This window comes from Ambystoma mexicanum, chromosome 10 (assembly GCF_040938575.1).
Source record: "Ambystoma mexicanum isolate Mex_15411 chromosome 10, UKY_AmexF1_1, whole genome shotgun sequence".
In the NCBI taxonomy this organism is placed as follows: domain Eukaryota; kingdom Metazoa; phylum Chordata; class Amphibia; order Caudata; family Ambystomatidae; genus Ambystoma; species Ambystoma mexicanum.
Genome location: NC_090932.1, coordinates 180,378,870 through 180,401,809, shown reverse-complemented (window position 1 = coordinate 180,401,809; position 22,940 = coordinate 180,378,870). Strand labels below are relative to the sequence as shown.

Sequence of the window (22,940 nt, the reverse complement as noted above, 5' to 3'; positions counted from 1 at the left end):
TGGCCTCTTCCAAGGGCGGTGGGAAGGAAAACACCCTGAGACTTTAGTGGTGCACCTTAAAAAACCTAGTCCATATCTATATATCACAGCCGTTTCTGGGGGTGCGCAAATCAGGCAATAGCCTAGGGCATAGATGGGGGAGGGGTGCAGCGGGGAAGACTTTAAATCTTCCACTTGGGAGAGAAGCAAGCTTTTTATTAACATGCAGTAGTACTTCGGGACAGAGGCAGGGGGCAATAGCCTGGCCTGTCCAGATTAATCTACCACACACTCTCCCCTAATAAACAGCCAGTAGCTTAATACATTGGTCGTAGTTTTTTAAGAATGCTGCCATCTCCCAAATTGTGAAACTAAGCATCCATAAATTGCCACACAACATTGACAGTGTGATATTTGTTCCATAACACTTGCATGCAAAATTGGAGGGTGGCAAGCTTATGGTGTACTAAAAGGGATTTTTTTGCTGACTTCATACAAAAGAAACAGCGACTGTCTGCAGGAGTAGGAAGTTGTGTGGGCAAGGGTGGAGGACTGAAAATGGTCATAGGAAGGTTTAATAAAGGAGTAAAGAGGGTATTTGCATTCATTAATGGTCTTATAAAGGGGTGACTACACTCATTTTCTTGTTTGTGCGATATGGTATGGCAATCAAATGAGTGACCTCCGTTCCCTGTACCCAATCTGAACACCACTGGGGTTTCTTCTGAAAATCATTGTTTACTGGTATGTAAATCAGTTGAAACAAAAAAAGAACACAACTCCCAGAATTCATTGATATGTTGTTACACGCAAGCCCAGGACTGGAGAACGCGTGGTCAGATGTCCTAAAGTCACCTTGCCAAACTATGCTGTTTAGTGGCAGGCAACAACAAAAAGTTTGAGTAAGTAGAAGGAAAAGCAACATGTTACCAATTATTTTGTTGCTGCAATTTAGGTTTTAGCAAAGGGGCCAGGATTTCGAAAAATTGAAGGTTTGAAGACTCAGTTGAGGGGATTTGGTTTGTTTGGCGTTGTATGTGTCCTGGAGCAATTGTGCGCATATGTGGGCTATTTACTGTCAACAAATGGTATCTGCAAAGATAGAAAACAACCATCAACAAAGCAAACCGTTTTGGCTTGTGTATAGTGACAATGTTTTCTTTGTTGCTACTGGAGGTGTTGAAATCTTATGCCCAATGTACCCTTACGATTTCCTTGTGTTACAATTGCAATTCCAAGTTACCATCATTTGATGAGTTTCTCCTGGATATGCTAACCTACAACCTACACCTTCAATTGAGAGCAACGTTTTAGGAAAAATGTATTACACAGCAGCAAGAGATGCTTTTTGGGCAGCAACATTTATTGAAGTGCCTTCCAGTTAGACAATGAACATAAACATGGGTTAATGAAAATGAATTCTTGTATACATTGTTTACTTATGAATTTTAAATACCAGTCAATAAAATGTTTTAATAGCAATGATCTAATGATTTTGGAGAGGGAGTTATGGGGCAGAGGTAAAGCAGCAACGTGGGGTGCTTGTATTCTGGAGTTTTCCCTTGGGCGCAATAGTGTCTAGAACATGTCCTGATATAAACTATTAGATTATTGCAAACTTGCATAATATGCTGGAACCGAGGAAGGGATGTGACTCCACGAAAAATCAAAACATCAACAAGTGCTCCTGTCTATTTGGCTAGCGAATCCCCAATCCAAGATACTAACTAATGAATCCAGACCAGAAACATAGGCAAGAACGTGACATAGAACCAATTCACAACCAGCTACAGGAGAGTGACTTCAGTTCTTGAGAACCCACAGGCGTCTTTGTGATGGAACAACTATCCTATCGACAGGTGAAAGCACGTGCTCTTCTTCATGGGGCGATTCTCCCCCATCATCACCTGTGGTGGGTGCAGCAGCCAAACAGGTTATTCCAAACCTGGGCCACATCTAACAACCCTAGCCCAAGTTCGGAGCAAGCTGTGTGCTGTTCCCACCCACCCTGCCATTTTCCCACCCGCTCCCCACCTGCCCTGGTCCCTTCACAACCTCCTGTTCACTCCCTGCCCACTTACCTGGTGCCGCCACACGCTCCTCAGATGTCCCTGGGCCACCATTGCAATGGAAGTGGGGCTCCACATACAGCGTGGCCTTCCATTTTCTTTCCGCCCATGTTGGGCAGTATTTGTTTTAATGAATGGGTCGAGCACTTGCCGCGACACGTTTGTTGAAACAAATACATTGCTATCAGCTAATAGCTATAATGCCAACCCTACCTCCCTTGCAGGCTTCAAGGGCCGCTAACGGCGTCGGGCCCACCGGTAAAACCCTCACATATAACTTGGACCCTGGGTTGTTACCGGCCTGTGAAGCCTGCAGAGGAGGGGGTTGTGATTATTGCTTAGATAATGTGCGCCTCTAATCTTCATAATAATCGGATGGTTGTAGCCTTTTGTAAACCCAGTCTATGTGTTAGTGTCTTTCTTTGTCTACCCTTGTGGCCTTTAAACTGCGGTGCTTGTCACCCTAGATAGGCCCAATGGATGTCCTTGGGTGGGTGAGTGTGGGGGGAGGTTGTAGCTCTTCTAAAAAGTAGATGGGCGACTGTTTTTACTAGAAAATAAAATAAGTCCTAGCAGAGCCACGCAAGCATTTTACCCCCAAGGGGTCTAATTGGTCTGCAAGTGTAATTATTGGTATGTCTTAAGGGTGTATGTGTGTAGGTAGGTGCGTGTTTGTGTGTGCGCTTTGTGGGGTCATGGGCTGAGGATGGAGGGGCAGCCTGGACCCTCGTCCCTCCAGAATACTACCACATTTCGTACAGGATAAACACTCACTGCTGAGAAAATCTCCTAACAATCATTTCAGGATGCCTTCTCATACTAAAGCGTATTCTTTGGATAGTTGCTAATGGTATCTGTCTGCACTGCTCCATGCAGCACCCTGTGTACTCGTGATATGTGCTACACGATTCACCAAAACGGGCACCATGTACCTTACAAATAACTCCCAACCCTCTCACCACAGGTCTCGGTACCCATGGCCCTCACTCCCACTTGTCTGTACCCGCAAACCACTGAACTCGAGTTCCCGCTATCAACAATGCCCTTAACTCGAGTTTACAGAACATAATGTTCTTAACCTAGTTCCCAGCACCCACTGCCCTCTCAGCTCTATGAGGTCTTAACCCTGTTCGCTGTACCCAAGAATCTCTATCATCTGTGCCCACAGCCCTCTTCCTAGTTATCTTTTACCATGGCTCAGCTCAGACTGAGTTTTGATCCCACTCAACTCTCAAGCCAGGTATCATAGCCGTGGTCTCGGATTTCTGCTACTGTCTGCAACCCATAGGCGCGCACACCCAGCTCTCTCTGTCCTTGGGCGACATACTTCTCTTATAACGTAACGGTCTTTTCAATCCAGCTCATAATTTGTCTGTACCCAATGCCCCATCTTCTGTAGGGGAGTTCTCGTAGCAATTATCTGTACTCAGTATTCAGTACCCACACCCCACACTGCTCTCTCAAACAGTCACTATCAATCTGTGTACACCCACGGCTACCTAAACGGCAGGCCCACACAGCTTACTCCCAATGTACTGTACCCACGGTTGTCAATGTATAGTTCCCATACGTTCAACACTCTCCCACACTCTTCCACCCTGTCTATGCACTTACATTGCACCTCATTCATTCGGACTCACCTTGTGAATGTGCATTTTGGCAAAAGATATGGTTACAATTTGGAGCGGCTTCTAGTTTTCAGAACTGGGTCAGCTCACACACTTTCTAAGATGGGTGACGAATAGTTGCTGCCTGTACAGAACAGGGGCAGCGCATGTAGTGACGGCAAGGTCAATCCCTTCTAAGCAGGGCAGGGACAGTCTCTGCTGGAGCAGGACACTGGCTATTTGTCATGTGGCTCTTACTCCCTGGCCCTCTAAGATCCCGCTCTGAGCCAGTCTTATCGGTGGCAGCTGTGACTATCAGAGCACACGGGGTGTCTGCACGGGTGGGAGGCTCCTCGTCTGGGAGCAGAGATAGCATACCGACGCACAACCCCCAGCAGCAACAGCCACGGCAGGCGTGGAACAGAGCGGGACCCCCGCCCCGCAACTCCACAGTAAACACTAAGCACGTCCAAAATCCTGTACCTCAGCAACAGGTCTTGGAATGTTACATTCCTGGACGAAAGTCGGAAGAAAGGACCGGCTGTGTCGTCCTCCATAATACGCACAAGAAACATGGAGAAACACCACATTTGCTACAATTTGACCCCCAAAAAATGTGCCATAATTTGCAAATCGCTTCACGTCGGGACTTTGCAGAAAACACTATTTATGGCGATTGTAAAGGGGTGGCTGATGGGCCCCTTTGTGGGTTTTTTCATGCAATGTTTTGTGTGAAACAGTCGAGAAAGGAGTGGCAACATTCTTTGTAACAACGACAAAACATGATCCATTTTGTTTTGTCATAGTAAATACCTGCAGAACACAGCTATAACTCACCAAAAACGCCATGCGGTAATGCTTAAAGATATGCATTTGTTTTACTTACCGTCCGTACAATATTGCTGTGCTATAGTTGCCAAGGTCCTGCCGTGTTCGTAATAAAAACAAGTATTTAATGTAGGGAGTGCATATATGTATATATAATAGTTATGCTGTAAAACGTCTACTGCACACTTTATTTATTTATTGAGTATTTATAATGCACCTACACACGTGTTTTAAAGGCAACAAGACGGGGCGTGGAGGCGGGGACAAAAACAAAAACGGCCCTACAAGGCCTTGTGACATTCGGATAGTGCAAGTGCAGCTTGAATGTCAAGCATTTTCTCAAGATTGATCTTGCACACCTTCGATCTATTTTGCTAATGCATTTGATGTTCAGTACATATCCGATTAAGCCATTTATATCTACAGTTTTCCAATAATTGAATAACGTGAAGCACACCTTGCCAAATTAGTTGTGATTACTCCGCCATAGTCTGTCTTCTATTTGGAAATATGAAAAAATGTGTTGGATCTGTATTTTAAAAACGTGAACTGACAGTCGAAAGATGGACTAAAAGGCATTAAAAGAGAAAGAGAGCCCTGCGAATAACGGAAACGGATTGTCTGGACCTATCCATAGGCTTGGCTGTCAAAGTTAATGATGCAGACAGTTAACTGTGTGTCGGGTTGACCAATGTTCATGCACTTCTTGCCCCTAGATTACTGGAGAATTCCCGTGCAAAAACAGTTGCTTGAACCTTTCAGATTTTTTAAAATCAGGTGAGTGTCGAGCGAAAAGCACCTCCAGGGCCTCTGTGTGTTTTTTTTCCATTTTGCAGCCCCATATGCACACCCTCTCCTCTCCCTCCCCTGCACAATTCCACTTCCCTGTTTCCCGAAGATCTCCTTCCTCCCAGCCCACCCACCGTCCCTGATTGGTGCTCCATGGGTAGTAACTGAGCCTACCGGCCCGCACTGCCTGCGCTCACCTCCTTTCTGATTGTTTTAAATCAGGTAAGTGTCGAGCGAAAAGCACCTCCTCGACCTGGGTGTGTTTTTTCTATTTTTTCGGCCCAGCCCCGTTTGCGCACCCTCTCCTCTCCCTCCCCTGCCCACTTCCACTTCCCCGTTTCCTGAGGACCTCCCACCTCCCAGTCCGCCCACTGTCACAGATTGCTGATCCATCTAGGTCATATCTGGCTTTCCCAGGGCAGCCTGCTGCCCGTGCAGCCCTGCGGCTAAGGACCCAACGCAAAGGGCGGCTCCTGATCGTGTCTGCAGGTGTCAGCAGGGGAAGCCAGTGGCCAGCCGTCAACCTTCAGCTACAGCCAAGGTAGGAGTGACCGGGGTGGGGAGTAGAGCAATCACTCTACCCTGGAAGCCCTACCACTTTACTTTCTACCCCAGCACTGTAAATGTTTACCTGCATCACACCTTACTGGAACTGTTCAATTTGACTTGATTCACATCTGCTCTTGCTCCACTGTCTCACCTCTAGAGAATACACACTATATTTTACTGTGATCTACTGTAAGTGATTTAATGGCCCAGGCTATTCACCTAGAATTTGCGCCCCCTTTTCCGATTCAGATCTAGAAAGTGCCCTCTGAGATATCACTGTATTCTATTTGCCTGTTCCCCACACTTAGAACTGGTTCTAGTTAGCCTGACTCTCATCCAGAAGATGCACACTGAGATTTCTCTGTGATTTAATTACCCGCGCTGACCACATTTAGAAACTAATCAAAGAAACTGCACACATCTGTTTACTGCGCCACAATGAGATTTAAAAGACTTGAACTTGTTCCCATGTTGAAAAACAATTTATTGTTAGCCCTTTTAACGATAACACGTGTTTCGGCACATTCCCTGTGCCCACCTCAGATCAGGGCAATGTCTATTTTGGTGAGTGCAAGACGGAAATGGAGGTAGGACCACTAAGTATTACCATAGCAACATCCTATATACAAAGGAGACCGTATGGCGACTCCCATCTTGGAAACCCGACGCGTGATGCATGAATCTTGAAATTTTCAGGTAAGCCCTAGGGGGCTGTCTAGCCCACCCAGAAGCGCACCAATTGGCTAAGGGTCCGCACTGCAGACGGCAATCGATCCCCCCTCACTCCTTATCTTCACTGTTGCGTATAACGCCAAAACGCTGCCACACGGGTGAAACCGCATGACTTTTTTCTTATCCTTATCGTTGTACATAACGCCAACAAAAGAATGCTGAAGACAGAGCTCTGCACACGGATTGAAACAACATGCATACATTTGAGGTAATTTAACACACCACAAAACAAGGTTGTCGGAGCACCGCCAAAATGAACGCAGAGGCTGCTAGGGGTAATCAATGCGTGACTTTAACTAACATGCACTATAATGCAATCGTGCTCACGGACTGGTCACAATACATATTTCTAAACTAATTTGCCGAAATGCAATAGCGCACACGGATCTATTCATGCACAAAATAGACCTTTATGTCTTACCTCTATTTTCTAGAAGACGTAGAGAGTCTGATGGGACTCATTCGATAACCACGTTAATGTGTAGCTGACAAATCAGTCGATGGGTAAGCTTTTTACCCACTTGGGGTTTCTTCAATAACATACTCAATGCAACCCCGCAGATTTACTTATTATATTTTTTAATTTTGGTTTTCTTTTTTCTCCTCTTTAAACTTTCAAATACCCCTCACCCCCACCTCCACCCTCTTCCAATGAAATTCCGACGACCGAACGGTATGTTGTAATCACAATTGTCCTTGACTTACACAACCGTTACAATTTATCTGATTTTTGCTGACTATTGAATTCTATATGGCCTTCATGTAATGTCACGGGATGTGATCTGATTTTTCATAAAACGGATGTCTCATTTGTTTCTTTTATTTTTATGTGAACTGTGCCAAACTTATGACTTTATAATATTTTTGTGTGGCCCTAATTGGGGCTTTCTCTGTAATTGTTACGTTTGGACATTATGTTCATCCATTATTATATAATTTTGTTGCATCACTTGCACTCACCAAAATAGACATTGCCCTGATCTGAGGAGGGCACAGGGAATGTGCCGAAACACGTGTTATCGTTAAAAGGGCTAACAATAAATTGTTTTTCAACATGGGAACAAGTTCAAGTCTCTTAAATCCCATTGTGGCGCAGTAAACAGATGTGTGCAGTTTCTTTAATTATTGTCACAATCGGAGTGGGGGAACTCAGTGTCTCCATTCTTCCTGCACGCACCATTGCAACACCATCGAAATGGTGAACAGATCTTAAGTCGCGGAGGTCAAAGAGTGATTCTTCCAAAAAAGTTCCCTGTATTTTTACACATTTAGAAACTGTTTTTGCTGCATCAACGCACCTCTAGAAAGTGCACACTGTGATATCTCTGTGAATGAGCGGCCACCACTGCTCTCTTAGATTTTGTTATGTTACCTCGATTCTATAGAAACGTCCCCGTTACATCCTCTGTGACTTAGAAATTGTGCTTGTTAGACGGACTCACACCTAGAAAGCTACATTGATTCTCACCCAAGGGACCACTGAGATAACACTGTGACCTACTTGTACCACAGACTCAGACATTTGTTATTTTTGCACTGATTCACATCTAGAAAGGCTGACTGTGACTTAGAATTGTTTATTTTTTATTTTTTATATTTTATTTATTTCATTTATACAAACTTTTTGAAAAGATTTATGATCCCTCCATACACATCTTACAGAGGCAGAGAGATAAAAAGCAGTCATGTGAAGCACACTTTCACAAGGGTTGCTCCGCCAATGTAAAGGAACAACTGCACATAGAAGTGCACACAATCTTCCTGGCAATTTCGCATCAGTTCACAGACTGCCAGGGTTTCTTCAAATCGGTGTCGGTTAGATTGGTTTAGCAGTTTGCTTATTCATCTACTCTGCCTCTCTTTTAGTTGCAGGTCCTGAATCGGTCTCTTTTGGGCTTAAACTGTTAGCATAGTTTCCAGTTTATGCAGAAAGTTTGTCAGGCCAAAGACATCTTTTTCTCTTGGGTTTGCAAATTTCAGCCGTAGCTCTTCTCCAGATAAAGTGGAGTATTGGTTAACTACTTGACCCAGGTGCAGGGTTCTTATATCTTTCAATCCAGAGCAGTACAGCGTGAGATGCTTTAAGGTCTCAGGGTGGTCATTACAGAATCAGCAACTATCGCATCCGGTTTTCGAAATCTCAGCGCTAAACCTGTTCTTGTATCGAACAAGTTAAGTCTGAATTTCAAGAGCATCCTACGATGACTGGCATTAGCAGTTTTCACCACATATTGCAGCTGCTTTTTTTGATTTTTCCCTTCACTTGCTGGATCTTCCATCAGCTTGTAGCGGTTCCGGTCGTCTACCGTTGCACACCAGTCTCGTGCCCATAGCTTATTTTTCACATAGTTCAGATTGGTTTTTAATGTTCCCAAGTCAGAGCCTATCTCGGCAAGATGATGTTTGCATGCATTTGCCCATTTTATCAGTAAGGCTTCCTGATTTCCTTTCATTGCGTCTAGTAGTATGGCAAATTGAGGTGTACAGTCATCAATGATTATTTTCCTGTAGACTGACAGCATGTTCCACATCACACGCGCGTTCATAGATATTAGGTTTAGTTCATACCGTAGACAGGCACTAGATATACCTTTTGGTGACTGCAGAACACGCCTACAGTATTGGTTTTCCAGTTGGCTCCATAGATTCGCAGTTACCCCTAGTGCACATTCTGCTCCGTAAATTAGTGTAGGCACTGTTTTTTTATTGTAGTGGGCCAAAACAGGCAGCAAGGAGTATTTTCCATACTTTTTATTTATGATCATTCCCTGGCATGCTAGTTGTTTGCATTTTTGTTTGGCGTTCTCGACCCATGGTGCATCATTTATATTGCTGTTAATCCACATTCCAAGGTATTTGGGCTTTTTTACACAACTCAGGTTTTCATTATTCAATTTCCATGTCGGCTTGTTTTTTTTAGCTTGTTTTTTGGTTCGTGTAAGGTCTTGAAGAATTATTACTTCGGATTTTGCGGGATTGATTCTCAATTTATTTTTTAGCACGTATCTTTCAAGGGCTTTTAGCTTTCTTGTCAGCCCAATTGGTGTTAAATCAAACAGTGCAATGTCATCTGCGTATAACAACCAATTTACGTTCATTCCATTGATTCTAGGTGGATGAGAATGTACTGCTCCTAAGGATTCGCCAATGTCAGAGAAGAACAGGCCGAACAGGGTTGCAGGGTTCCATTTCTTCATTTTGTCCCAGAGCATTTCACGATCGATAGTATCAAATGCGCTGGACAGATCGACAAACGCAATGTAGATCTTTTTGTTTTGTCGTATAGCTTCCATTTTTAGGAAATTTATAATTGCCAGATTAAGACCACAACCGACACCCTTAACAAAACCTGCTTGCCGAGGGTCTTATCGTTTTGATTCTTGAATACATTTTAGCAGTTTACTCTGGAGCTGCGTAGCAAAAATTTTCCCCACTACATCCAGGAGGACTATTGGGCGGTAGTTTCTAGGATCTGTATGTTTGCCTTTTTTAAAGATTGGCACGACAATAGCACTCCGCCAGGAGGTAAGAATCTTTTTCTCCTCCAGAATCGAGGTGAATAGAGTGTGGCAGAAGTCCGTCCACAGTTCTGGATGTTGTTTTAGAAGTTGATTCGTTAGCCCGTTGGGTCCAGGGGCTCTCGACGTGCTAAGTCTTATGATGTTTCTATGTATGTCTTCTTTGTCAATTTTAATTGACCAGTCACTTCTCGGGTCTGATGGTTTGCTGGGCATTGTATTTTAGTTGTAGAATGTGTCCGAGTAGTATTCCACCCAAGCCTTCTCAGACACCATATTTTTAGCTACTGCCCCTTGTGGTGTCGATATGTTATTCAAGTAAGCCCAAAAGGCGTCTGTGTTCCTTTTGGCTATTGTTTCCATCATTGCTTCTGCATCTCATTGCAGCACTACGTGTTTGTGACTGATCAGCCAATTTTTGTAGGTTTGTTTCAGTTGTTTTTTCTCTCTTTCCCAGTTAGCATGAGTGTTTTTTTTAACTTTCTTATGGCTTTGGTCAGCTGTTTCTTCCTGGAAATAATCTCGAAGTCCCATGCGTGTAGTTTTACAAAGTCAGGCCTTGACCTCGCAGTTTGCTTCTCTTGATATGTCTCTAAGAGAGTTGTATATTCAATTTTCTCATGGACTAACCTTTCTTCCATCGATTTTAACAGAGATTTTACCTTGGTTTGATTCAGCCGCAGTCGATTGCGGCCTGGTACAACTAAGTTCTTTCTTCTTTGGTCGAGGTACATTCAAATACATTTTTAGCATGCAATGATCGCTTGATTTCATTTCAATGATGTTTAAGCATGCAACCTCCTGTTTCATTCTTTCGGTCACAAACAATTGATGGTTCATTGTTGTTGATTTCTTTTCCAGGTAAAATACGCTGGAGTGTCACCAGGAGGAGTGTCACCAGGAGTTTCTCCATTCAGCATCTTTAGGTTCCATGCTTTCATTTCGTTTAGCCACATTGTGGCCGCTGGATCGCTGGTGTTCTTCCCATATGGACAGTCATTTCTGATCTTATCAGGAAGACAGTTTATATTAAGATCACCGCAGATCAAAATATTGGCCTCATTCTCGTTTTCCTTAACGTCACAGATCGTTTCTGAGATTAGCTCCATAAATTTGTCTAATTGCATTGTAGCATGTTGCAAGTAGACATTTAGCAGTATTAACAGGTTCTCTACTTTGGGTTGCTGTATCAGCAATTTAATTTTACCCACTTGTATATATGGCGATATAATTTTCGCTGATAGAATGTGTATGCCACTTTCAAGTTTGATAAGAGTGAGCAGCTGGACATAGGGGGCCTCATTACACGGACGGCGGTAAGGGTTTACCGGTACCGGTAAGGGCACCGGTACCGGTAAACCCTTACCGCCTTAATACAAGGTCCCTTTGCGGGTTGGTACTTTAACGCCTGCTGTTTAGCAGGCGTTAAAAACCAACCCGCAAAGGGACCAGGGTGCTAATTACGGTACCGCAATTTGCGGTACCGTAATTAGCGCCTTCCCCATTCCCATAGAGCCCTATGGGGCAAAAATGGGAATGGGGAAGGGCAATGGGGGAAGGGGGAATTACCGCCCCGCCAACCTTGGAATAGGGCAGTAATTCCCCTTTCCTCCAAGGCGGTGCCGGTATTTTACCGGCATGGACCAAGGTGCTAATAGCACATTGGTCCTCCGCCTACCGTGTAATGAGGCCCAGGGCGTCCTTTAGTTCCTTTAGTTGCTGGGTTAAAGGCAATCTCGAAACCGTCTGCTACTGGTGCATTCAATAGCCATGTCTCTTGTAGACATAAGATGTCTACACCCTCTAAGTCAATTGGAATATCGCTGAACAAATGCATGTGGCCTCTTGTGTTCCAGGAGGCAAAGCATATTTTCCCCGGCTCGCTAGACTTTTGGCATTAGCTCTTTTTGCAACTATTACTGGTTTGAGCAACACAGGTCCAGTCCTGCTCTTCTCCGGAACAGAGACAGCTCTTCGGAACCGCACTATCTGCCTTGGCAATCGTTATTTTGATCAAGTCTTTTTCGATAGCCGGTCTTTCACTGCTGACCTGATAATTGGGTGCCGTTGACTTACATATGGCCTTATCTTCTCTCACTTGTTTATGAGGGCTGTTATTTACTACAGGTCCAAGATCAGGTGAGCAAGCACGTTTCTTGGACTTATCTTGCCTCTTAATTTCGCAGGTTTCATTGATGTCAAACCCTAGAGAGTTCAGGATAGTGCCACTGTTCAGTAATGAGTCACATATGATTTTTGACGCTATGTGCAAAATTACACAGTCATGTTTGGTTTCGTCCTCAAATTCCACAATTTGGATGTCGTCCGTAACCATCGTTTCTCATTTGCGATATGTGATGGAATAGCACCATCACGTTCTTTCGATTTAGTATCAAGCCATCTTTTTCTTTCTCGATTTGCTCCAGTCGTAAAAGATATTTCCCCAATTTCTTTTTGTCAGTTTGGGATTGGCGGTTTATCTGTTTGTTGGGCAATGCATCAGCCTTTACATTTTTTTGGGAGGCCTCTGTTCTCGGTTTGTAAGAGTTGAAGTTTATCTTTCTCGTTGCTGAGAGACATTTGTTTGTTTGTCGAAGATCTGTCTCATATTTTGTTGGTTCACTAGTTCTTACATTTGTGCTTCCTTTAGACTTCGCAGCATCTATTAGCTCTCTTTTTGACTCAAGGGTGAGAAATTCCTGTCCATGTTTCTTCAGTTCATGGTTATGCAGTACCTCATCTGATTCATCGGTTGTATAACATCTACCAGCGGCGATTAAGATTCTTTTTGCCTCTAGCGTGATAAATTTGTCAGAGAGGTCTACGGTAGATTTCAGGACGGTCTCATCCAGGTTTCGTCGTTCCATGATGACAAGTCTTCGATTGCTAGGTATAGGTTTCTTTATTTCTGGAGCGTTTAATTTCACAGGGATGAGCTCATTTCTTTTGAAATCAGCCGGTATCCTCTCATCACTCACGGGCAAGCAGGGGTCTATATTTGTATTTGCAGGAGTCAACACAGAGGCCTCCTTTGGTTCCGTGGCAATAATCTGAATCGAATCGCCTGTGTCTTCGTCATAAGTTTCATAGATCGAAAGATCTAGCAGATCCACCGAGATATTGTCATCTTCAGGAACAGTATTTTTTTCCAATGCATTGCAGTTTTTTTGCTCATCAGATATAGATTTCGCACTGATATTAGTACTGATGTTTGTTTGCTCTCTATGGGCCTCATTACACGGTAGGTGGTAAGGGTTTACCGGTACCGGTATTTTACCGTACCAGTACCGGTAAACCATTACCGCCTTACTACGAGGTCCCTTTGCGGGTTGGTACATTAACGCCTGCTTTTAGCAGGCGTTAAAAAACGAACCCGCAAAGGGACCGGGGTGCTAATTACGGTACCGCAATTTGCGCCTTCCCCATTCCCATTATGCCCTATGGGGCAAAAATGGGAATGGGGAAGGGCAATGGCGGAAGGAGGAATTACTGCCTTCCCAACCTTGGTATAGGGCGGTAATTCCCCTTTCCTCCAAGGCGGTACCGGTAAATTACCGGCATGAACCATGGTGCTAATAGCGCCATGGTTTACCGCCTACCGTGTAATGAGGCCCTATGTGTTTTGTTGGAGGTTGTTGTAATGCTAAAGCCTTTAATATTCCTTAAAAAGGAACGCACCTGTGATCTTTGCTGAGTTTTTCTTTTTTTCATGTTTTTAGATTTCTTCTCTGCAGTTGTATTATTCGGGCCGTCCTTTTTTGCATTTTCGGCTTTGTTGCGATAAAAAAATCAAAGACACTTCTTCGGTGCGAAAAGTAGCTTTGTCAACTTGATTATCTTCCACGCATATTAGGACGTTAGCTGATTCCTGATTGGGTGGATCCAGGCTCTTAGCGTGCTCAGCTTGACTTAAGATGTTAGCTGAAGGTAAGGAAAGATGCTTCGCCACTGTTTCCGGAGGAATTGAACTCAAGGCACTGTCTATAGTCACAGTATGAGGTTGTTGGATTGGTGCTGTCTCTTTAGCTCCATCAGTTGACTGCGCTGCTATTACTGCTCCTAACATAGTACTGTTTTCGTGGTCTTCGCGACAACAGTCATCTGATGTTCGATTTCGTTCGGCAACACCTGTGTATTTCGCTTTGTATTTACATTTTTGCGGTTGCGGTGTAGTGGAAAGATCTATGGTTGTGGCGATGTCACTATTTTCGGCTCCAAAGCTTACTTCCGTACCGCTATTCATGTTGGCTGCCGTAGTTTGATCTTTTAGTTTCGTATAGTCTTTGGCGGCTCCAGGACCTCCGTCAGCGTCAGTTTTGTCAGGCTGGCCCGATATTAACATTTCCGCATTTTGCGATTTCAGCAAGGAAATTGCTTCTCTAGCAACTTCAGCGAACAGACGCTTATCTGTCGCGCTATTCTTGGTGTGTTCCAATATTATCCTCACATTCAGTTCAGACCTTGCATGTTCATTAGCCAAGATTTGTTTGTTCATCATAAATTCTTGCTCAATCATCACCATTTCTGTATTCAGCATGGCTAACAAAGTTGTCTGATCTTTGACATTATCATTCAGATGTTCATACAGTTTCATATAAGGTGCCAAGGATATGGTATGAGCAGCCATTATCATTGTATTCAGGTCTTTAGAGATTTTTCTGGATAGATCTTGCGGCAGTTGTTGGTATAGTTTTCTGGGCTTAAATCGTAGCAATCTGGGTCTTTTCCCCCCAAGGACTCCTCTTCTTTGTTGGTGACTCGACAGAACTATTCACGCCCGGGGATGAGCCCAGGGAGTGGTCAATTGATTTGTTGCCTCGAGGGTCAAATTGTAGTTCCCTTGTGAGACTCCTTTGGGAGTTGGGTACATGATCTTCCATTAGGGATTCTTGTCTTTTTTTCTTTTCGCCGAGGGTTTCAACCACGTAAAAAGTTTCTCATCATGGGTCGTTTCGCAAGTTGGTGGTTGTAATGGGTTACTTTGTTTAGCCCATTTGACCCAAGGCATCTGCTCTTGTAGGTTTCCGTCAGTTGTTGTTTCGACAAGTTGCTCAAGGATTTGCTCAGTGTTTAGCTGATTTCCAAATCTTGCGTTTAGTTCTCTTAGGTCCCTCAAGTCCTTGTCTACGGCCACAATTGAACTACGTCTATTAGGGCTCGCCGTAGTGTTCTCCGTAGTGCTAGTTGGCTTGTCAGATACGCTATTAGCACAGCCCCAATCGACACTCATCTGAGCATTTCGCTCAGAACCTGCTGGTAGTTTTTCATTCAGTGTGTAAGGGCTATTATCAGCTTCGGATAGAGAGTTGTCATCTATCTCAAGGCTCGCATCATTTCCCTGGTTAGCTAATTTCAGGTCTCTGCGACCCATGCTAGAGTTTTCACAAGGTAACTCTTCTATGTGCGTTCCAGGACTCTCTGAGCCGTTAGCTGCGAGAGCATTCCGGCAACTCTTGTTGGAATCTTTAATAAATGTCACGGCTTGTGAAGTCAGAAATTGCAAGCTCTTAACAGTTTGGATGTCACTTCTCGAGTTAGCTGAAAGTGTGGCATTTAACGGAGTGGTCAGTGGCGTTACCGCAATGTCAGTTGGCATAAGACCAACCGGCAAATCCGTTTCAGATGCTTCTACTTCTGCTTCTTCTACATTCATTACACTATTCGCATTCATACACACATACGATTTCGAGCCGTTCAGCACCCCTCTGTCCACTAGTTCAATGGTTGTGTGCGTGGTTAACAGGGAGAATACCAGGGAGCTACTGACTAGGCAATCGAAAAAGATTTCGGAGTTTGTGGACGTGGTGGATGGACAAGTTCTTTTTCGTGCAACGTGGACACTTACCAGGGTGGCCACACCAGGCTCAGTCAAATCTTTGCCTCCAGCGGCCAGAAATCGACGTTGCCGTCGAGTAAGCGGGTGGACACCTCCATCCATTCCTGTGTGATGAATAAGCAGAACTTCATCATTTCGCGCCAAGTCCAGAAGTGCTGGGACCAGCCGTGTTCATGGTTCCTGTTGAGTGCGTGCTATCGCCTTCGAAAAGGTTGTGCATGTTGGCCAAACATATGGCTGGGGGAACTTGCACTGCGCACCCCAAGCAACATGGACAACACACTTGCCACACTCCGCGATGCTCCGCATGTGGATTGTGTGTTTTGTAGAAGTAACTCCTCCTCTAAACCAGTAGAGAGTAACAACAGACTCAGTCGCTGCAGCTCCTCCAAAGTAACAACACGGACAACACACTCGCCGCACTCTGCGACGCTTCGCGTGTGGATGTGTGTTTTGTAGAAGTAACTTCTCCTCTAAACCAGTAGAGAGTAACAACAGACTCAGTCGATGCAGCTCCCCCAAAGTAACAACACGGACAACACACTCGCCACACTCCTGTTAGCCTGTTCCGCATCTGAAAGTGCCTAATAACATAATACTGTGACTCATATCCACCACAGACTTAGAAAGGCTACTCACCTAGAATTGTCCCCACTACTTAGATTCTCATTTAGAAAGCGCACAATGTGATAGTACAAACTGCCCCTGTCACACACTAGTTTCTGTCCTCGTTTGTTTGTCTCACAACTTGAAAGTTACACTGACTCACATCTTAATAGTGCCCACTAAGGAATACTCTGATTTACTTACCTGAGCCGCTCACTTAGAATAGCTGCTATTAGCTTAAGCCGCAGCTAGAAAGTCCCCCAGTGACATTGTCTATCCCACACTCTTAGAAATTGTTCCTGTTATCCTGATTCGCATCTAAAAGTACCCCCGAGATATTACTGTAATCATTTTTCTACACCTACAAACTGTTCTTTGGGGGTGATATTACTGTGATCCATTTGTTGCACACACCAAGAAATGTGTTCTTGGAGCATTGATTCTCATCTAGGAAATGCCCTCTGTGACTTAGAATTGCTCCTGTTAGCCTGATTCAAATCTAGAAAGTGCCCGCAGAGTTATTACTGTGTTTTATTCTGCCTGTCCCACACTCTTAGAAATCGTTCCTGTTATCCTGTCTCACATCTAGAAGCGCCCTGCGAGATAATACTGCGATCTATTTGTTCCACACACAAAGACATGTGATCTTGCTGTATTGACTCTCATCTAGAAAGTGCCCTCTGACTTAGAATTGCTCCTGTTAGCCTGATTCGCATCTAGAAAGAGCCAACCGAGTTATTACTGTCTCTTAGTCTGCCTGCCCCACACTTAGAATTGCTCTTGCTGCACTAGCTCTCACATAAAAGCAACCTCTGTGACTTAGAAATTGTTCCTAGTAGCTTGTTTGACATCTGGAGGGTGCCCCTTTAGATAGTACTATAATCTATTTGCCTGCGCTGCCCACTTGCAATTGCTGCCGGTGACTCAATCCGCAGCTTAAAAGTGCCCACTGTGACTGATGCACTTCTAGAAAGTGCACTCCGTGATATTTCAGTGATTTAGTTGCCTCTGCTGCCCACTTGGAACTCCTACCGCTACCCTCTCTGCCCCACTTCCACTGCCCCGACGACCAGAATCTAGACGCAGATTGTACTTGAGCCTATACATCTACTGTTACTAGTTCATCAACCTCTAGGTACTGCACTGACCTTCCCCAGCATGGAGAACCCAACGCTTGATATACCCCCTCTCTGACACATCCCGATCCCTAGCCTCCCTGCAGTGTACCCACCACTCATCCCTTCCCCCCCGCAATGCATGGCCTGCACTCTAGCCCCAAACTTCATGTTCCCCCTCCATTCCCCTCCTGATCGTAAACCACATCTACTCCCCCGAACATCAATAATCCCAGATGCCGCTGCCCACCCACTTTCCTACCATCATTTCTTGTCCAACTCTCAGACAAGAGGAGCACTCTGGCGTGCCAAACAACTGCCCCCCCCAGCGCCTAACCCCCTCTCCCCATCCCACCGTAACACATCGACTCCTACTCTCCATCTGACATCTATTGAGAACACCAGAATACCGTCCTCCCACACACCACGCCCATTATCGAACTCCCAAGCCAGGGGAGCAATCTGGCACTCCAAACAGCGTAAACCTACCTCCACTTCCACTCCATCCTTGTGCACTCTGAGGAACTCCTCTCCCCCATGACCAACCTCCCATACCACCCCCTCCTACTCCCACAACCCCAACACAACTCCTACCAACAAACCACCCCCTTCATATCCCTTTCCCTCTCTGAATGTAGCACGTCTCACCCTTGCTAGAACGATAGCCTCATCTCCCTCCCCCGCTGATCCCCCCACCCTCTCTCACACCGCTGTGGTGCCAAAACCCACAAAATGCAGAAAACATGACTGTTCCTCCCCCTCAACCTTAAACTCCTCACCACTTCTGCCCTGGCCCACCCTTCCAGCCTCTACCTTCCCTACCCCCCTGCACTCGAATCTCCTCTACCCCAGTTTCCACCCCCTTTCTCTTGTCTTCTCATCCTGTACACCAAAAACCCCTTTGCCCCCAGACTCATTCCTAACTCTGCCCACCTAAACTCCCTCACACCATCCAACCCATTCACCACCCTCCCAAACCCCAGTGACCCGCCCCTCATCTGTCACACTCCTACCTTTGCCCGCCTAGTCTTGCCGCCCCAATCGACATAACCCTCTCTGCAGACACTCAGGCACCCAACCCCTTCCGTACCACAGGTCAACCTGTCTCACCACCCCTAAATGTCCCTACCACACCCACCACTCCACTGGGCAGCCATATCCCTCATTCTCCCACTCTGATGAGCTCCACAAAACCCACATCCCCTCACAAAACCACTTGCATCCTCTTTAACGCCTGCTCGGTAGCAAGAAACAGACACAGCATTTTTGACCTCCTATCCTCTGATAAGCCTGACCTCATTTTTATCACCGAAACCTGGTTCTCCGACGACTTTGCCCCCGTAGCACACAAAGCCCTCCCCCTGGCTACTCGCTCATCGCCCACAATAGACCCTCCAGAGGTGGCGGAGTGGCAGTCCTCTTCAATCGTAATTTCTCCGTCTCACTCGTCAAATCCCAGACATGCACTGCCTCCTGTGAATACCTTCTAGTAAAACTATCACCCACAGCTTCCTCCTCATCTACAGACCCCCTGGATACGACAGACATTTCGCCAACAACCTCTGTGATTCAATAGCAACCATTCAAATAAATCACCCATCTCTTACACTCCTAGGAGACTTTAATATATGGTTCGAAATCCCCACTAACCCCATGACTCATCTGCTGGTTGACAGTCTTGATGCACTCAACCTCTCCCATCACACGACTGGTCCAACCCACTCAGGTGGGCACACCCTGGATCCAAATTTCAGCTCCCATGACCTGGTTTACCTATCCCATCCCAAATCACTCATCTGGACCGACCACTGTGCCATCCCTTTCTCTATCCACACCCCTGCCCCTCCTCTGACAGCTCCCCCAGCCCCCCAAACCCCTGAGATCTCAAATGCTGGAACAAATTCAAGATCCTTTCCGACCTAGCCGAAGCCCTACTTCTAGGCCCGCCTGCAACACCCCCCCACCCCTCGATAGAGCCTTAACCATCGACTCGATCCACTCCTGGCTCAATGACTCACTAATTCCTTTCACTCCCTCGCACCCTGCTTTGTCATGCAATGGACCTTCCCCCAAATGGTTCACGTCCCTCCTGAGGAATGCCAAAAAACAAAATAACTCTATTGAACGCAAATGGCGAGCATCTAAAACCGATCTCAACAGATCCATGTTCGCCCTGCACCACCGCAACTACAAAGCTGAAATCCAAAAAGCTAAAAAGGACTATTCCAATAAACAAATTCTCAACTGTGGCAACCGCAGCAAAGAACTCCACATGATCATATCAGAATTCGTCAAACCCACTTGCTCCTCTACCCAATCCACCCCCACACAATCACACTGCGACTCCCTCACCCTACACTTCTACAACACCTCTCTCGACAGGATGACATCGCTTAACACCAAACTGCCCCCCCCATCACCGAACCCTCCTCATCCCATTGCCCCTACGCCCGATTTCCCTACCTTTGACTCCTTCAAACCCATCTCCAGAGACGAGTTCCTTGACCTACTATCAGCCAGCAAACCCTCCGGGTCGGCCCATCGACCCCTGCCCAGCCTCTGTCCTGTAAGAAATATTCTCATCTATCTACGCAGGAGAACATTCAAGAGCCATTCTAAATGAATCCCTCACCTCTGGCATCTTCCCTGATGCCTTCAAAATAGCGCATGTCAAGCCACTTCTAAAAAAGGCATCCCTTGACCCAATTGACCCCAAGAATTACAGACCGATCTCCAACACCAGATTTCTCGCAAAACTCATCGCCCAGACTGCATACTCCCAGCTCAACTCCTTTGTAGAATCCAACTGCCTGCTCGACCCCGCACAATCAGGCTTCAGACCGCGACATGGGACTGAAACCACTAATATCGGTCTGGGATGATCTCAAGGTCACTTCAGACTCTGAAAGCTGCGCAGCATTGATTCTCCTCGATCTCTCCGCAGGCTTTGACACAGTTAACCACTCAATCCTCCTTGACCGCCTTCACTCCGTTGGAATCCGTGGCACTGCTCTCAAATCGATTGCCTCCTTCCTCAGCAACAGAAAACAGATAATCCTCCTCTCCCCATATGTCTCAACTGCTCGCTCAGTGAACACTGGAGTACCCCAAGGCGCATGCCTGTCTGCTTTCCTGTTCAACCTCTATATGACCACTCTACCAGGAATCATCTGCATGCACAAGATCTCCTGTTACAGCTACGCTGACGATACCCAAATCATCCTAAGAATTCCCAAGTCAGGCACCAACCCCCTTCCCGACCTTGAAGCCTGTCTCCACGATATTGATCGATGGATGACAATAAACCACCTAGTTTTGAATCCTGCTAAAACTGAAATCATGGTGTGCGGCAATACTGCCCTTCTACCGTATCCGTTCCCATGGCCCCCATCCCTCGGCCCACCTCACCCCCTCCGACAGAGTGAAAAGCCTAGGCTATGGACTGAGGCCTAACCCTCTCCCGTCAGATCAACAACGTGTCAAAATGCTGTCACTACCACCTCAAACTTCTCAGACACATTTTTCCCTACCTCTCCTACCCAAACAGACTTGCCGGAGTTTAGTCTATTGTGATGTTGAGACTGGACTATGCCAACTCCCTATACCCAGGAGCCCCGGCATACCAACTCAACAAACTCCAAAGAGCCCAAAACGCTGCTGCAAAACTGCTACTTGCCCTGGGTGAAAGAGACCACATCTCACCAGCTCTCTGAATCCTCCACTGGCTCCCAGTCGGACGAAGGGAAACTTTCAAGACCCTATGCATCACTCACCGAGCAGTGCACAAGACCAGCTAAATATACCTCCAAGAAAAGATAAAGCCAAACCTCCCATCATGCAACCTAAGATCAAGCACTGCCCTCCTTCTAGTGATTCCAACCTCTAACTTTGACCGGATAGGAGGATCCGCCCTCTTGACCTTGGCCACAACTCTATGGAACTCACTTCCCCCTCATATTCGACACACCCAAGACTATATGACGTTCCGCAAAGTTCTAAAAATGTGGTTCTCTCCGTAATACCAACCACGATCTTCTGAAGCGATTGAACCCCAGCAACCTGATAACTAATGCTGTCATCACTAAATACGCGTATATATTTGCTATTAAGCAACGGCATGCGTGAAATGCAGACTATCGATCGCCTTAGATCATAACTCCACGCAAACACTCTCATCCATATCACTATGCTTACTCTCTACTCTACACCATCACACAATTAGAGTGCAGCTACACCACTTGATCAATTCGGCCTAGCTGCTCACATACGAACAATACCCCATGAACACCTCATCATTCTAATAAAACACAGCTATATCCCACTACAAACCAGCCTAGCTGCACGCATAAGCGTCCTAACAGGCCTAACGCAGCCAGAACCCAGTCTTGGTGTCCACCTGCCAGACTGCACACATTCAATCGACACATATACCACCACACCTAATGCTAGAATGCAGCTACCATCAGGCAATTACATCAGCTGGACACATAACTGGTGCACCGAAGCACCATTTGGCACCCTACTCTCTCAAATGACCTGGACTATGGTCCCGAGGGCATTCGACCTACCAGTGCTTTGAGGTCATACAAATGATATATAGAGTGCTATATAAATGCTAAATAACATAACCTAACATAACCGCAGTGCATGAACCGCATTTTGGAGGCCATGACCGGGCATCACCAATACTGGTACCAGTGGGAATATGTGCTCTTGGTGCTGGCTACACTCTCGCATGTGAGACAACCCCTGACAACAGACGGGAGGGGAAGCCTGCTTATTCATTGAAAATGACCACTGAAAAATTCAACAAGTCAGCGTATCAATGGCAAATGCTTGTTTTACGATGATCAGTGAAGAAAACTAAATGCAAATGAAATGCTTTCTTTCGTAGGAAAGTGGCCCCTATACTATATAGTCCACCTTTGCAAAACAACGACTGTAAAACATTAACATTTGTTTCAGGCACCTTACAGTTTTGCTTCTCCTGAGATGGTTTCATATAGGAAGTACCCAGTCTGGAGATAGATACACAAATATGTAGCGCAGGGAATATGTGCATGCAACTATTCAGTACTGTAACTAATTATATGGCATGAGAAGCACCCTGTGATTCATACGTTCTAATTCCGTGGCAAACCCAATTTAACTTTTCATCGTACCAAGGTCGATCAAATAAGTACCATTAAAATAAAAAATAACAAAGCTATTGAGAAGAGCTGTTATTAAAGTACTTGAGTTGGGGGGAGGCTGAAATGGGGTGTTGTATATGAGGGCAATGCTATTATTATACCTGTCTGGCAGGGGTGCAC

The 22,940-nt window shown here is 45.6% G+C and overlaps 1 protein-coding gene across 8 annotated transcripts in view; it reads right to left on the bottom strand.

Annotated features, from left to right (window-relative positions):
- The window catches only part of ANK1 (ankyrin 1), a 2,823,483-nt gene that overhangs the window by 2,549,842 nt on the left and 250,701 nt on the right, over positions 1-22,940 (bottom strand). The window contains exon 1 of one of the 8 annotated variants that reach the window (XM_069617671.1): positions 3,689-3,903. The exons of 6 other annotated variants lie outside the window; for them this stretch is intronic. In XM_069617671.1, coding sequence (XP_069473772.1) covers positions 3,689-3,703 — 15 coding nt within the window. In that variant the 5' untranslated portion in view covers positions 3,704-3,903. Of the gene's footprint in view, positions 1-3,688; positions 3,904-22,940 lie in introns of those variants that run through there. One more of the 8 variants, XM_069617672.1, reaches the window with a different exon arrangement.